This window comes from Populus alba, chromosome 11 (assembly GCF_005239225.2).
Source record: "Populus alba chromosome 11, ASM523922v2, whole genome shotgun sequence".
Classification (NCBI taxonomy): domain Eukaryota; kingdom Viridiplantae; phylum Streptophyta; class Magnoliopsida; order Malpighiales; family Salicaceae; genus Populus; species Populus alba.
Window position 1 is genome coordinate 15,765,694 of NC_133294.1, and position 16,442 is coordinate 15,782,135.

Here is a 16,442-nt window from a genome sequence, read left to right on the forward strand (position 1 = left end):
TAACATGTTAATTATAGTTGTATCGACTGTATCCATAAGAAACTGACAAAAAGCTGAAGGAAACAGCGTTAATATTCTTCCGTTTTACTCTGGCTGAGACTTTTTACCAAGTTTAAAAAGACAGCCCCACCTTTGAAATCGACATCAAAACTTTCTAGTATGGCTCTTGACATATATAATCTGTATATGCTCGATGTCCCTACAAAATTAATTTATTATGTATTAATCGATGTCATTTTCTTAGCTTAGCATCGATTCAAGTTGCTTGTCAAATGGATACACGATGGGCTTTATTCGACTGCGTATGCGTATGGATAGATACGAGTATTGTGACAGGACTAATGTCCATGCCTTTTCCTTGAGATGTATTAGAGAGATCTGCTTCGAAGCAGGGTTTAGGAGAGGAAGAATAGTTTTTAAATCTGGTCTAGATCAAGAATCGAGTTTTGACCGGGTCACCGGATTTCGATCAAGTCATCAGGTTAATTTCTATTGTTTTAAAAAAATTAAAACATTGTTTTGGTAAAAAAAAAACAAAAACAAAAGTCAACAGGTTGCAACCGGGTCAACTGGGTCACTGGGTCAATTCATTAGATCAGCTGAGTCACACTGAGTTTTGACTTTCCTTATTTTTTTTTTAAATCCGGCCCGGTTTTAGATCCAGGTTTGTCAAGTCCCGGGTCGACCCGCCAGGCCGAACCGGACCGGGTTTTAAAACAATGAAAGGAAGGTCTAACTCTTACTTCTTTTAGCCTTTCATAACAAGTGTAAGCAATTTAGCTTAAAAGAGAAATAATTCTTAATTCCTTTTTATCTAAATAGCCCTTTTTCAATAAAGAATCTTGATATATATATATATATATATATATATATATATATAAACACCGACAGAAAAACTATGACTTCTTTTAACACAAGGTTGAAACAAATAATAGTAGTGCAAAAATAAATTCCCGTTCAGGGAAAAAAAGATTCTGGTTGCATTGGCAGAGCAATGTGCCTTCACCACACAACATTGGAACTACAGCTTCTAAGATACAAAATCAAGCCCATCAAGACGAAACAAAAGATATGAACACAAAATGGGATCTACCTTGCCTGTAATTGTGTAATCGAGCATTTGTTAGCTGAATATGCTGTGCTCTCGCTTGTTGAACTTGCTTCAGCTGGATCCCTTTCAATAAAAAATCCTGGATGTTTAGGCTGAGGTAATGTATTTTCATTACTCAACATCGAAACCACATATGACATGTCTGGTCTATCTTCTCGATTATCTTGAACACAGAGTAGAGCCACGTGAATTGAACGTAGCACTTCAGATAGATTGCATGCTTCAATTATTGATTGCCTAACCAGTTCCATAGGCCTCCCTTCTCGAAATAGTCTCCAAGCCTAGTAAACAAAACCATGTTACCAATAGCAGATTTGGTATCTAGAAGTAAGAAATGTTTCCATTGACACAATGTTCTCTAGACTCTGAGATCCAAATCCAAAAAGAGATGTGTGTCCGACATGCTTAACCTTCTCAGAATTGTTTTCTTTTCAATATTTATTCATTTCTTTTTATCAATTTAAGGCGTACTATCAGTAGACATGACCAAGCCTATGGAAACCTGACGCAGGTTTCAGAGTAAAGAGAAATGATGAGTCGAAGTAACATAGTTTTGACACTTACATGCCCTAGAAGGTTGAGACTGTGTTCTGGATGACTGAACCCCCTGTTCTTATATCCACTCACTATCTCTAGCACTAATACACCAAAGCTGAAGACATCCGATTTTACTGAGTAGAGCCCTTCAATTGCATACTCTGGGGAAATGTAGCCACTGCATGTATTCAACGAATGTTAAGGTTGCATTTGCAGAAAATGAAGGTAAAATCATATCACTTACTATGTTCCAGCCACTTTAAGGGTATTGGCTTCAATTTCATTTCCTCCAAAACTTCTAGCCAGGCCAAAGTCTGAAATCTTTGGGTTCAATTCATAATCCAGTAGAATATTGCTGGCTTTCAGGTCCCTATGAATTACTCTTAGCCGTGAATCTTGATGAAGATAAAGAAGTCCACGAGCTATTCCATTGATGATGTTGTAGCGTGTTGGCCAATCTAGTAGCGTGTCCTCTGTTTCATCTGCACAATTTGTTTCTCAGGTCAGTACATTAGGTCCATAAATGTGTTTGAAAGAAAACAAAACAGCTTGTGATGATTAACACTTGAGAAATTTTAAGTTATAATCTCAAATAAATAAGGTGGCAGGTGTGACAAAGAAAGTGGAGGAAATACTTCCCACCAATCCTTTGTCATAAAGGCTATAAAGGAAGCTCAACAAATGGTTGTTTTTGGTGCTGATGGCAGCCTCCTTTTCCTCAGAACTACCAAACTTAATTTTAGGTCTTTTCTCAAAGCAGTACACAGAGACTTGTTTTTGGTACTAGTACAAAGTCGGAGATAAAGAAGTATGATTATTAGCATGCATATGTACAGGTTTTGAGAGATTCTTACTGAAAATGTAGAAGTCCAAACTTTTGTTTGGCAGTAACTCATAGATTAACATCTTTTCATCTCCCTCGAAGCAGCATCCTAGAAGCTGAACTAGATTCCGGTGCTGAAATTTCACAATATACTCAACCTCAGTCTTGAACTCGCCAATTCCTTGTCTCGAATTCTTAGAGAGCCTCTTCACAGCAATTTCTCGCCCATCTGTTAATGTTCCCTGCGAAAAATCACTCGCTATCATAAGTAAATCATACTGTCTAGTGAAAGTTGGGAATCATGATGGGATGTTGCATATTACTAGCAAACCAAATCTGTTGGAACTCTTTCCAAACGGAATGCTTTTTTGCGTCATGTGGTGATAGGAGTTTATATAATGAATTTGAAAACCATCAAGATATTGTTTACAGATTAGTACCTTGTAAACAGACCCGAAACCCCCTTCTCCGAGTTTATTGTCAACAGAAAAATTATCTGTTGCACAAGCTAAGGTATCCAAATCAAACAATGGTAGTTTTAGATCTTCCTTTTTGTGCTTCTTGTATGACCATCTTTTAAAAGCACCAGTACTTCTTCCTGCAGGTAGAACTGTGTGTAAATAAAAAGGAAGCAGGAGATCTCTATTTATTGTTATAATCAAATTTCTTGAAGACAAAGTATAACAATTTGCGAGGCACCTAGGAAAACTCGAAATCAAATTCTCAATAAGGTAAAGCTCATTTATGTAAATCGAGGGATGGGGCGATAGAAGTGGTTAGATTTTCATGCTGTGCAGATATATACCTTTTTTCTGGTGCTTCCTTCTCCAAACATACAAGACCAAAACCAGTCCAAGGAGAAAAATTCCTGTAGACAAAGTGCTTATTATGATTATTTTCTTCACATTGGACTTAGCATTGATCTCTGCACCGTCACCATTATCTGCACCATAACAGAGAGAAACTGAAGTTATAAACTATAACAGGAAATGCAAAATGGCCAATGTATGTTTTTGGTTAGTAATTACTAATTAGAATGGATGGGAAATTTTCTTCAGCTGATGGAATCCTTACACTTCAGTTATCAACTCATACACTCATAGATTAACACTGCTCTAGGCAGGACAAATCAGTCTATGATGTTAGAAAGTGACAACACATTCGTAAATTTTCATGTTTCATGTCATGTCATGTTCTGTAAAACCACAATAGGATGGCCTGAAAGAAGAGGAGGCAGAAAATATGCTTTTAATGCCATTTGATTTCTATGTTACCTTTTGCTTGAGCAAATTTAGTATTAGAACCAATCATTTAGGCAGTTAGACAAGTCAATAAATGACTCTCTACAATTAAGAAATTTTGAGTTTTGTAGTCTGAGGATAAATTCATACCTAGTTCTGATGCAGCCATCCTGATATAAATATTTTGCTCGTTTTCAGAAAACCTTCTATTATCAATGAGGTCACCAAACCAGAGCAAGCATCCACTTCCTCCACCCCTGATGTCCATATTTGAATATGCTGTACAGCTGCAGTTCTTCAAGCACGTGTTCTTGCATTTCTCAAGATCCAAACTCTTGTCAAACCATGACGCTTTTGTCTCAGGCATCTTCACTCCAGAGAGCTTTCGAAACCCATCTCCAGAACAATTAAGCGGAGTCCTTCTAACACAGCCACTTGACCATACTGTCACGGCCCAGTCTGTTGGAACTTTTGGTACGAACCCATCGAAGCATTCACACACTGGCGAGCTTTGAATACTGCATAAACCGTTTGCACCACATAGTGCATAGCGATCACAATTATCTGAGTTTGCTGTTTCATAAAGCAACCAACTTTGCGTTTGCACTAACCAAGCGAGGCTCGGGATATTGCCACTCTGATCTGTCATGAACCTCCAAAGCATTGACTTATCAACAAGACTTTCTCTGTAGAATGTCTCCTCCTCACTAATAACAAATTCAAATCTATACACGGGATTTGGTTTCAAGTTAGGTATCCCACTGAACCGCAGGCCTTCCCATGGCCCTGATCTGTACTTAATTTTTGAACCTTGCATCACAACCAACTCAGGATATCCGTAAGGAATAAGCATACAAGTAAAGTTACCTCTGGAAGGATCATCTGGTGACTTCCACGATGTCATGTACCACTCCATGCCTGTTATTCTATTCCTTCCTAGCTTCATGCCTGGCAAAATTGTATCAGTTGGATGTTCAAAACTCTGCCACAAGGAATTTTCCAGGTTATCACCCTCCTCTTTCACAACAAGGTTTCCTGAATCCAGAAGTTGAGCAGCTGGATTAGAAGCAGATCTCGATGAGTTGGAAGACCAAATTATGGTCCCATTCTGATTGAGAATGACAAGAATTCCCAAGTCAGTTAGCCTTAAAACACCTGATGAATCATTAAGGGGGGTCTCTCTATTGGCAACCCAAACTAGAGTCATGACAGGTATCTTGCCATACCATATCCCTACGTATCGGTTCTTGGATTCTCCAGGGCTGAAAAATCCCAACACATAGGTTCCTTCAGCTGAAACTATGGTATCACCATCTCTAATGGAGTTAGTTGTGTTTATGGTGTCAATAGCAGTTGCTGTTTCTACAATAAGCAATAAAGAGGAGCAAAAAAGAAGTACAAGAATGCAATGTTCCGTTGGTACTCCCATTGTCTCCTTTTCCCTGTACCTCACTTTTTGTTATTGATGGCTGCCATAGATGGTGAAAATGTTCTTGCTAAAAACGGCATATTTGAGGGCACAAGTGGTCTGCTTTGAGCTGAGGCGCGCGCGGTTAGGTGGGATGTCACAATACTCTTCGAACTTTTTTACAAGATCGCGTCAATGGCTTTTGATTTGATTGAATCCCTGTATATTATGCAGTATCTATCATGTGCCTCCTCCTTTAAATTTGACTGTTAGACAGCAAGATTGCACCAAACAAGTAAAAACAAAAACATGTGAAAAAGAATTAAAATAAGTAGTTCCAATCCATAATATTGCGAACCTTCACATGCTTTTTCTCTGCTTCGAATCACCCTATATTTTGTTTATAAATTGAAAGTATCCCTATGTTAAGGGTTTGTCCATTTAGACCCCTATAAAATGATTACTTATAATTAACCTTTTGGCCCCATCTCTCTCACAGATACCATCCATCTAGTCGGTACCAGATTGGGAACCGACTCAATTTTTTTAAATATAAAAAAAATTGATTAGGCGATGATAATGTTTTTAAAAAAAACAAGAAAAACCTAACATTCAAGTTAGTAACTTGGCTATATCTAGTAAGATAGTTAATTTTTTAATATGATTTAAATCGAAGACAACAATAATAAATGTACATAAAAAAAATACTTGGTAATAATTAACTAAAAAAAATAAATCATCAATATCCTATATGTAAGGAGAAGAAAGAAAAAATTGATGGAGACCCAGTACTACTTCACTGTAGACATATCCGATGACCATAAGAGTTTCATGAGATGGTTCAAACTCCACTATAAAAGGATATAAAATGACATTGAAAGAAGATGTATGGTTCAATAGAGTAATGGCCTACAAAAGCAAATCGAACAAAACACAACGAAGTAAGTATCCAACTATATTCAATTAATCAATTCTATTTAATTTAAGAATAAAATTTATTTTGAAAAAATAAATTTAATAAAGAAAAAAAACATAAGGACCCTAATAACCCAACCAAATAAGAAATAAATAATAAAAAAAAGGGATAAAACAAAGGATGTAAAAAGCATATAAAACACACATAGCCCAATCTCTAATAAAATAAATATTAAACTATAAAATTTTTAAAAAAAATTAAAATAATGATTAAAAAAACAAAGCAACCCCTAGTTAACGTTCTTAACCTAACTTAGTTTTTCAAAATACAACCAATGAAATTTCAAAATGGGCTTAACCTAAAAGCTCAAATTTAAAATAATTCAATGTTGAAAGATGAAATTAAGTATAAAAAATATCAAACTAAAAAATTTGGTAAAGCAAAGAAAAAAATAAGGAAAAAATCTAATAGGAAAAAAATGATCGAGGGTGAATCAGCCAAAAAATTAAATTATAAAAATTATTTTAGATGACATAAATAAAGATTGAAAGATGAAGACCAAATCTAACAAAAAAAAATCAAATGAGAATGAAATTGAAATAAATTTTGATTTTCATAAGTTATTCCAAATAAAACAAATATTAACCAAAAGATCAGGGACTAAAATGAAAAAAAAAACTAGGTGCATGATTTGAAATATTGCATGGTAGGGCATAAAAATCATGGGAGAGGGAGGAAAGAAACAAGAAAAAAAAAAAAAGAAATGGTTGTTGGAGCTAAATCGGAGTTCTATTTTCTATACTCATCATCATTACATAAAATAGACATTGAGAAGAATCTAAAAAGATATTTTTGGTTACCAGAATTAACCACACGCGTCGTGTACGTAGAGAAGAGCTGTTATGATTTTAGATGTAGTTAGATTATATGATATAATATTAAAAGAATTATGAATAGATAATTACATGTATTTAGTTTAATTTTAATAAAATATTATATTAGATGAATCATTCTGTTTAATTATGAAATTGGATTGTTAATTGTTATCAAAGATGGGTTAGACATTGATAGAATTAGAAAACTAATTTGGTTTTTTCTAGGGGTTAGCTAAAAAACTTAAAAACTGATTAAATCGAGAAAACTGAAAAAATCGAACCAAAAAAAACGATTAAACAAATTAGAATTTTGAAAAAATTAACCAGTTCAGTTTTGGATTTTATAGGTCTAAAACCAAAAAAACCGAATTGAATTCAAACAAAAAAAAACCCTGGAAAAAAACCGAGCCAAACAGAGAAAAACTGAGCCAAACTGAGAAAAATCGAGTTAAACTGATTTGAACAGAATTTTTTTCTAAAATAATCAAACCGAACTAAAATCAGTTAGTTTGAACCGATTTCAATTTTTTTTTAACTAATTTTATTAAAAAAATTTTTTTTTAATACAGGGATGGAGTTAAAAGGCTAAAAAACTTTCCATCATTGCACCTGGTGAAATTATGTTACATCCTTGAATATTCTACGGAACGTGCTCTATTACTAAAAGAAATTAACTGTGCTAAGGAAAAAAAAAAACTCTCCTCTCCCCTCCTAGTGTGCCACCAGCATTGACTAGATGGGGATAGCTGATAATTATTGTGCAATGGGCAGTCATTGCTTATCTTCCTTTAGTCAACCAAGTTGTTGCTCGAAATTCTTACATTTTGATAAAAAAAAAAAAGTTGTTGCTCGAAATAGCAACTTGCACAACGACCACGAAGAGAAAAAAGGGATGTCTGCAAGTATGAGAATGATTATTTTTTATTAAAATAATATTATTTTTTAACTTTGCTAAGGTGAAAAAAACTCTCCTCTCCCCTCCTCGTGTGCCACCAACATTGGCTAGATGGGGATAGCTGATAGTTATTGTGCAATGGGCACTTATTGTTTAATGTTCAGTTTAGTTTGTGTAAATTTTGATTAATTTTATAGATTTTAAAATTAATAATTATGTAATTTTTAAGTGGTCATTATATTAACAATTATAAATTTAAATCTAAAATCATAAAAAAACAAACTTTTTAATCTTAAGTTTTTACTACATAACACCACCTACTATAAGGTTGCTTAATTTGTTGCTTATCTTCCTTTTTTTTTTTTTTTTTATTAACGTAGGTATCCGGGCCAGCTTGCGCGCACCACGACTAATCCCAAGGCCCACTGAACATCCTACAAGCTCAGCGAGCAGGTAAGGCACTGCGGGGGTGACAAACATACCACACAGAGAGGACCCAATAGAGACAGGAAGGGAACAAACTCTCCAGCCCCACTCCCACTAGGACTCGAACCGAATTTCGAAGAAAAGAGAGCTACCCCCAACAACCACTGAGCCAAACACCTGTTGGTTGGTTGCTTATCTTCCTTTTAATCAATCAAGTTGTTGCTCGGAATTCTGATATTTTGAAAATTAATCAATCAAGTTGTTGCTCGGAATTCTGATATTTTGAAAAAACAGTTGTAGCAACTTGCACAATGACCATAAAAAGAAAGGGGATGTTGTAATAAATAATTATTTTTTATATATTTTAAAAAATTTATTTTAAATATTATATTAAAAAATAATTTAAAATAAAAAATAAATTGAAACTGAATACCAAACCTCCCTAAAAGAAAGAAAAATTAAATATTTAAAATCTGATTGTCGTAGAGAGGTGGGCTGAGCTTGTGAAATATGCTTAAACTAAATAAAGCAGTCAAAAGTGACGCCGCAGCGGTTGGCAACTCGGTATTTTTAATTTGTATTTGTGTGGATATGTACGTGTTTATTTATTCACTTTTTTTTTCCTTGACAAACCAAGTTGCCATGTGAAACATTTTTTGCTTAAAAATACTAGACTAAACAATTAACAATTATTATAGTTTTAGATTTATTCGCAACGTCATTGTTTCTTCACTCCAAGAAATTTAAATTGGTTTTCAAAAATATCAAAATCATTTTACATGATTGATTTATCATTTCTAAGTAGATCGATACCAAGTAAATATTTTCTTCATTTTGTGTTTTATATAGCAAGCATCGTTGAGCATGCCCCAATTTCTCACACTATGAGTCGGCAATATTGTGAAACTTTTACTGCTTAAAAATATTAGATTCAACAATGGTTGCCTACTGTTTCCCTACTCCACCTACCACATACCACACACACACACACACACACACACACACACACACACACATATATATATATATATATTCAACAATGCTTTCTCTGTGTGTGTGTGTATACGTACACACACAAACAGAGCAAGCATTGTTTGAATATGACCCATTATGCAGAAAATGCTGGGGCATCGTCGAGAAAGGATGGAAGATGAGTGTAGTGGGAAGGCTCTTTGTAGGAAAATAATGGCTGTCGTGGGGACAGAAGAGATGCCATTACATCGGGAAATCTCTGATAATTTTCTTTATTATTATTATTTTATCTTTTCTCTTCACCTGCCTTGAATCCGAAAGATCCTGATCTGCATGATTGGCCTTGGTACGAAGATTGATAAGAACAGACTATATAGGTCAAAATTCAAGTTCATTATGTCTTCATTCATCACTTGATGAATATATAAAAGGATGGATTGCTTATGAGTGGATAATTTTTGTAAGAAAATTAATTCTTTTGACTTTTTATATACGTTTTCCTGACAGAAAATTAATCGAAGTATTTTATACAACATTTATGACAGAATAAGAGTGTACCATAGGTGAAATATTTTCATATTTTAATTTTCGAAAAATATAAAATTAGAAAACCTTTTAAATTTCTTATCATAAAAATATATAAAAAAAACTCAAACATAAAAATCTGAAATTAAATAGAATTATAATGTAATTAAGAAAACATGTGTTTATTTTTCCATATCATTATCAATGAATTGATTTTTTCAATTAAATTAAATGAAGAAAATACACAAAATACAAATCTAAGAGATTTATGCAAAACAATATATAATATCCAAAATAAGCAAAAGGCTGAAAAGAATTCATAAAACCAAAAATATTTTTATCATCCCCAATTACAAGGTTAGACACTATATTATTTTAACAATAACAAAATGACAACAATAAAAATATAATATCATAACAAAATAATCAGCCTTAATATCTAAGAAAAAAACTTCAAAAAATTGTAAAGAGAAAAGGTAAGAAAGAAGATACTTTTTTTTTTTTCTTTCTAAGATAATCTTGTTGGTTGATAGATTATGAGAGTGGAGAACCAAGAACAATGGAGAAAGAAAATGGAGAATGGAATTGAGAGGGGATGTTGGAAATTTTGTTTAAAACATGATTAATGAATATATTTGAAGTCGAATTAAAATATGATCTATTTAATTTTGTTAGAATTTAATTTCCAACATAAACTTTAACATGAAATATTAACATGATTTAAATAAATGATGGGTGAACAAAAAATTGATCTCAAGGAATTTTTGATTAGTATGTTTTGAAGAAACTCATAACCCTCCAAGGACTTCTATCCCATGTAAAAAAGAAATAAGCTTTCCTAATTGTATATATGGTGGGAAAATAAAAAGTTAAAATTAGCCCTAAATTGTATCCAAGTTTTTAGAGAAGAAAGAATCTAAGTAAAGTGGGATTTAAGTTTAAACTCACACGCGCAGATTAATTCGTACTCGGGATTCAGGCTTGGGTTTAGATTTATTGTAAAATAATATTTTAGGTATAAGAGATTATTTTTCCCAACTTAAATTTTTACTTGCCCATAAATGATAGAATATAGTTTTCTTCCAAAAGGATTTTTCTCTAAACTTGAACAGAAAGTTGATAGAGGAGAGAATTCCATCAATTTTAGTTCCTAAAATTCTTAATAAAATGAGGCTATAAAAAAGTGTTTCGGGTTTGTTTTTCAGCACAAATTATATAGAATTTTTTATACTCTTCTTCACCTAAATTTTCAATTTTACTTCTGTAATTTAAACTCTGGTTTTCCTTTTTATTTTCTTTCTGATCTAGAGCCTATAATCAATTTTTATGAAGTACAAATGGTGTTATGAAAGGTTTATTAAATATGGTTTTTTTATGCAAAAGACGAATACAGACAGCCCTTAAAGCTCACGTATCGTAATAGAATGAGGCGAAAACCTACAGGCCCAGTATCGTTCAGGTCCATTTGCTCCATACAACCCATAAAAAGCATTTGATTTTCTTCCGACAGATGTCTTCCAGTGTTCGACAAAAGTCCTCAACGAGAAAAGCACTGCTTGGAGTTGGAAGAGACTTCATTTTAACCAAGTATAGCACATCAATTTAGTCTCTCACAACGAGCACTTTAGGTTCCTAAAGGAAACCCAGGTAGGAATTCGATTTAGTTCTACAATTATGCCACCATGAAGGTAAATAACTTGAAGCTCTTCATCTTTAGATTTCATGTATTACTCCAACGTGCCGTGGTTTCCTCGGCTGCTGGCAAGCGTAAAAGCTACGGGAAAAGTCCACAACGAGAAACTGTGCCACCTCTTGGACGAGACTTTGCATTAACAATATACTATCATCGATCTAGTCTCTGCAAATTGGATGGCAAGTACATCCTTGACGCAGAAAAAGAAAGGAAATGAAAGTAATCAACAATTTCATGCTCTATTTCTTTATGTTTCATCCACTGGTGGCATGTGGTTTCTACTTTTCTTTTAAGTACCATATGGAAGTCATATATTTTGCTCCATTTCAGCTACTTTCAGTGGTTTTTTCAAGTTCATGTTGCTAACAAAAGTATCTAACTGTCGTTTTCATACATAGACCCAATAATCTATACAAATAGCAGAGACGAGTGAGCCTAAAAAGAACAATAGTTTCTGTGAACATGACAAGAAACAAAATATATCAGTGACAAAAAAGAAAAAAGTTTCTATCTTGCCTCTAATAGGGTTATGGTGGAATCATTGACTGAACATGATGTGTTCTTTATTGATGAAGAATTTGCTTCAACCAAAGTCCTTTCAGTAAAGAAACCTGGTTGTTTTGGCTGAGGCAATTTACCTTCACCACTCAACATTAAAACCACAGATGACATGCTTGGCCTATCATTTGGATGACATTGTACGCATAATAGACCCACATGAATTGAACGAAGCGCTTCTGATAAATTGCATGATTCTGCTATTGGTTCAGTAATAAGTTCAGAAGACCTGCCTTCTGTAAATAGTCTCCATGCCTGATGATTAAAATCATGTTATAGGAAAGAGATTCGGTAGGTAGAATTAAGAAAATGTTTCAACTTTTTTTGAAACTTACATGGCCAAGAAGGTTGAGGTGGTGGTCTGGGTGACTGAATCCTCTATTCCTGTTCCCATTCACTATTTCTAGCACCAATACTCCAAAGCTGAAGACATCAGATTTTACTGAATAGAGCCCATCAATTGCGTACTCTGGTGATATGTAGCCACTGCAGGCAAACATTGGATGTTAAATCGCATTTGCTAGTAATGGCCATAAACTGCAAATGCCGGAGGTACTTACTATGTTCCCACCACCCTATTTGTGTTGGCTTCAGTTTCATTTTCTCCAAAACTTCTAGCGAGGCCAAAGTCTGAAATTTTTGGGTTCATGTTGTTGTCTAATAAGATATTGCTGGCTTTCAAATCTCTGTGGATTATTCTTAGTCGTGAATCTTGGTGAAGATAAAGAAGTCCACGAGCAATTCCGTTGATAATGTGATAGCGCTGTGGCCAGTCCAGTAGTGCGCTATGTGTTCGATCTGTGAAATTTTTGCTCAAGTCAGTAAGCATATACAAAAGAAAGTCTAATTAACTTTGTAATGGTATGCAGAGTTTCAAACCAAAAATAAAGATGTCCAAGCTTTTTTTAGGCATGAACTCGTAAATCAACATCCTTTCATCTGCTTGCATGCAGCATCCCAAAAGCTTAACCAGATTCCGGTGTTGAAGTTTTGCAATATGCATGACCTCATTCTTGAACTCATCAAGTCCTTGTCTTGAGCTCTTTGAGAGCCTCTTCACAGCTATTTCTTGTCCATCTTCTAGTATTCCCTGTAAATAATCATACCTTGCAGTTAGCAAAGTCAGTTTGTATGTAAAATTTGAGAAATTGCTTAATGCTGCATGTTACTTGCATTTGTTTGAACTGATTAAAGTTGGAACACTTTGTAAGCAATTGCTTTTTCATCTATAAGAAAGGGTAAATTCAATCTATCAAATAGATTAGAGATAACTAGTACCAGCGAACTACTATGGTGGCCTGGAGTTTCTTTTATGAATCTCAGTGCCCATCAATAAATTGCATGATTACTTGTTATATCATTACCTTATAAACAGGTCCGAAACCCCCTTCTCCTAGTTTATTGGTAAGAGAAAAGTTATTGGTGACACAAGCAATTGTACCCAAATCAAACAGCTGAAGTTCTGGATCTTCCTTCTTGCAGGTATCATCTCTTCTTCCTCCAAGAATACCTGTCACTTTTCCTAAAAAGTAAAGTAGAGTAGGTATCATCTCTTCTGGATCTCTATTTTATGATGTACACACATTTCATTGTCATTTCAAATATAATAATGATTGTGATTTGTCACTCAGATTACTACAGATCAAAGTTAATTGTAGAAAATTGCAGTGGGCAGGGGAAATAGTTAATTCTTTAGATTGAACAACTTACTGCCCTTCTGCTGCTTCTTTTTCCGAACAAGTAGAACCAAGACTATGCCAAGAAGCAGCATTCCTGCTGATACCACAGAGATCACTATGATCCTCGTATGTTTCGTTTTATTGGATTTAGTCCCCTCTTCATCATTGTGATCTGACACAAGGCAGTTGGCAGAAAACTGGCAGTTAAAGATCAACAATATGAAAGTAGGGCCGATCACCATTTTATTTTTTGGTTGGTTAGTATAGTATAGATAACATTTCAGCTATCTAATGAATTCACAATAAACAGTGTCACTGAATATTTTAATACTACTTGAGGTTTTTAGAAGTTACAATTACCACTTTTGTAAAGTAAATCAGTCCATCATGTTGCCAGATGATATGTTTACCTATTCATTTTTATTGTCTCAAGTTCTCTTATACCCTATGAATTTAGAGCCAAGTATTTACGCGATGTAGACCAACTAGCATCAACAAAGACATGCTTCCACATACCTATGGCCTGATATAAACTTCAATTCCCTGATTTAAGGATGTTAAAGAAAGCAAGAAAATTTGCTTCACTTGCATGTTGCTTTTTTTCTAACCTTTCACACCAGTTATCTTGTGGCTAATCTACTTTATACGTGAATTAAATTTTAATGTTATTACAATCCCAGAATTAGAGACTGTTTTTTCAGGTCATAGATAACTTCATACCTTGTTCTGATGCAGCCATCCTTATATAAATGTCCTGCCCGTTATCATTTAATTGTCTAATATCAATCAAGTCACTGAACCAGAGCAGGCACCCACTTCCTCCTTCCCTGATGTCCAGATTTGCATAAGCTGTACATGAGCAGTTCTTCATACACATGCTCTTGCATTGCTCAAGAGTCATGCTCTTATCAAACCACGATTTTCTCGTCTCTGGCAGCTCTACGCCAGAATACCTTTGAAACACATCTCCTGTGCAGTTTAGTGGAGTCCTTCTAGCACAACCATCTGACCAGTTCATCATGTCCCAAGTTCTTGGAACTTTCGGTAGAAATCCCTTCAAGCAACCACATGCTGGGGAGTTGTTAATATCACAGCTCCCATATGCACCACACACTGCATATCGTTTACAATCATCAACAAGTAGTGTAAGATAAAACGACCAGATGCCTGTTTCTTTGGTCCATGTTAAACGCCGGACGTCCCCGTTTGGAGTTAGGACTAGCCTTGAAAGAATTGAATTGTTAAGAAGCTGGTATCTGTAAAATATCTCCTTGTCATTAAACACAAACTCGTATTTGTATACAGGGTTCGGCCGTAATTGAGGACCACCAAAACGCAGGCCATTCCAGGGTCCAGACCGAAACCGCCGAATTGAATTCTCTGTCAGAATTTGCTCAGGATAACCACTAGGATCAAATCTGAAAGTAAAGTTACCTCTAGATGGATCGTCAGTTGTCTTCCACGATGTCAAGTACCGATCAAAGCCTGTTATTGAATTCCTTCCCATCTTCATCCCTGGCAGGAGTGTATCACATGGATAATCGAAACTTTGCCACAAGGAGTTTTCCAGGTCATTATCATCCTCTTCTCTGACAACAAGATTCCCTGAATCCAAAAGCTGTGCTACTGGAAATCTTGCAGACCTAGAGGCGTTGGAAGACCAAATGATGCTCTCGTTGTGATTGAGAAGGACTAGAATTCCCTCGCCAGTAACCCTTAACACACCTGATGAATTGGTGAGGGGGATTTCCCTGTTGGCAACCCAAACTACAGTCATGACGGATACCTTGTTGAACCATATACCCAAGTATCGGTTTTTGGAGCTGCCTGGGCTGAAAAATCCCATTTTAAAGCTCCCATCAGCAGAGACCATGCTGTCTCCATCTCTGATAGATTGAGTTGTATTTATGGTGTCAATTGCAGTGGTTATTTTAATGATCAGCAACAAAATAGAGATATAAAGCAGCGCAGAAGTGCTATCTACATATGCTTTCATAATTTTTGCTGCAGTGAACTTTGTCATGGTAATGCTTGAATAAACTTTTATTTCTTGCCTTCTTTTACTTTGATTTTCGGTGAGCAAGTGATGAATTAGAGAAATGATAAGTCCAAAATTTCTATTATTTTTCAATGTTTTACTCTTATGGTCTCTGAAATGGACTTTCCATGCATCTTCTGAATGATAATAGGCATATAAGACTATTCGATAATAACAATTTGACCACCTCTGTGCGTTCTCATTCTCTAATTACAATGTCGCCATCATTGAAGTTTCAAATATCTTCTATGAGTTGTATGATTAGCTCATTTGAACACTTTTTTTTCTTTAAATACTAACAAAACGTGAATATTTTCTTAATAGTCATTGAAACTGTTATTTTCAGTCTTGAGGAGTTGTATATATCTTTGTGAATGCGTTCTCATTCTCTACTTACAATGTGGCCATCACTGAAGTTTGAAATGTCTTCTATGAGTTGTATGATTAGCTCATTTGAACACTTTTTTTTTCCTTTCAATACTAACAAAACGTGAATGCTTTCTTAATAGTCATTGAAACTGTCCTTTTTAGTCTTGAGGAGTTGTATATATCTTTGTGAATGCGTTCTCATTCTCTACTTACAATGTCGCCATCACTGAAGTTTCAAATGTCTTCTATGAGTTGTATGATTAGCTCATTTGAACACTTTTTTTTTTTCTTTCAATACTAACAAATCGTGAATGCTTTCGTAATAGTCATTGAAACTGTTCTTTTTAGTCTTGAGGAGTTGTATATATCTTTGTGA

At 34.7% G+C, this 16,442-nt stretch overlaps 2 protein-coding genes across 2 annotated transcripts; both read right to left on the minus strand.

Moving 5' to 3' along the window:
- Window positions 1–890: 890 nt before the first annotated feature.
- LOC118047508 (G-type lectin S-receptor-like serine/threonine-protein kinase At4g27290) lies at window positions 891–5,359 on the minus strand. The gene is made up of 7 exons (XM_035056816.2): window positions 3,863–5,359; window positions 3,277–3,414; window positions 2,912–3,069; window positions 2,503–2,713; window positions 1,893–2,130; window positions 1,676–1,826; window positions 891–1,392 (listed from the first exon to the last, which is right to left on the minus strand). Exons 1-7 carry the CDS (start codon window positions 5,139–5,141, stop codon window positions 1,090–1,092), a joined length of 2,478 nt encoding a protein of 825 aa, XP_034912707.1. The 5' UTR covers window positions 5,142–5,359; the 3' UTR covers window positions 891–1,089.
- A 6,426-nt stretch (window positions 5,360–11,785) lies between these two features.
- LOC118047488 (G-type lectin S-receptor-like serine/threonine-protein kinase At4g27290) lies at window positions 11,786–15,682 on the minus strand. Its single transcript, XM_035056794.2, has 7 exons — window positions 14,380–15,682; window positions 13,691–13,831; window positions 13,345–13,502; window positions 12,860–13,070; window positions 12,541–12,778; window positions 12,316–12,466; window positions 11,786–12,235 (listed from the first exon to the last, which is right to left on the minus strand). Exons 1-7 carry the CDS (start codon window positions 15,680–15,682, stop codon window positions 11,930–11,932), a joined length of 2,508 nt encoding a protein of 835 aa, XP_034912685.2. The 3' UTR covers window positions 11,786–11,929.
- Window positions 15,683–16,442: the final 760 nt, after the last annotated feature.

Bases quoted from the DNA above. Each gene is read 5' to 3' on its own strand.
- LOC118047508 (XM_035056816.2), bottom strand. From the start codon at position 5,141: ATGGGAGTACCAACGGAACATTGCATTCTTGTACTTCTTTTTTGCTCC. The intron at 3,415-3,862 runs GTATGAATTTAT...GTTATGGTGCAG, and splicing joins GATGGCTGCATCAGAACTAG to ATAATGGTGACGGTGCAGAG. The intron at 1,393-1,675 runs GTAAGTGTCAAA...TTTGTTTACTAG, and splicing joins GTCTCAACCTTCTAGGGCAT to GCTTGGAGACTATTTCGAGA.
- LOC118047488 (XM_035056794.2), bottom strand. From the start codon at position 15,682: ATGACAAAGTTCACTGCAGCAAAAATTATGAAAGCATATGTAGATAGC. The intron at 13,832-14,379 runs GTATGAAGTTAT...GCCTTGTGTCAG, and splicing joins GATGGCTGCATCAGAACAAG to ATCACAATGATGAAGAGGGG. The intron at 12,467-12,540 runs GTAAGTACCTCC...GTTTGCCTGCAG, and splicing joins AATAGGGTGGTGGGAACATA to TGGCTACATATCACCAGAGT.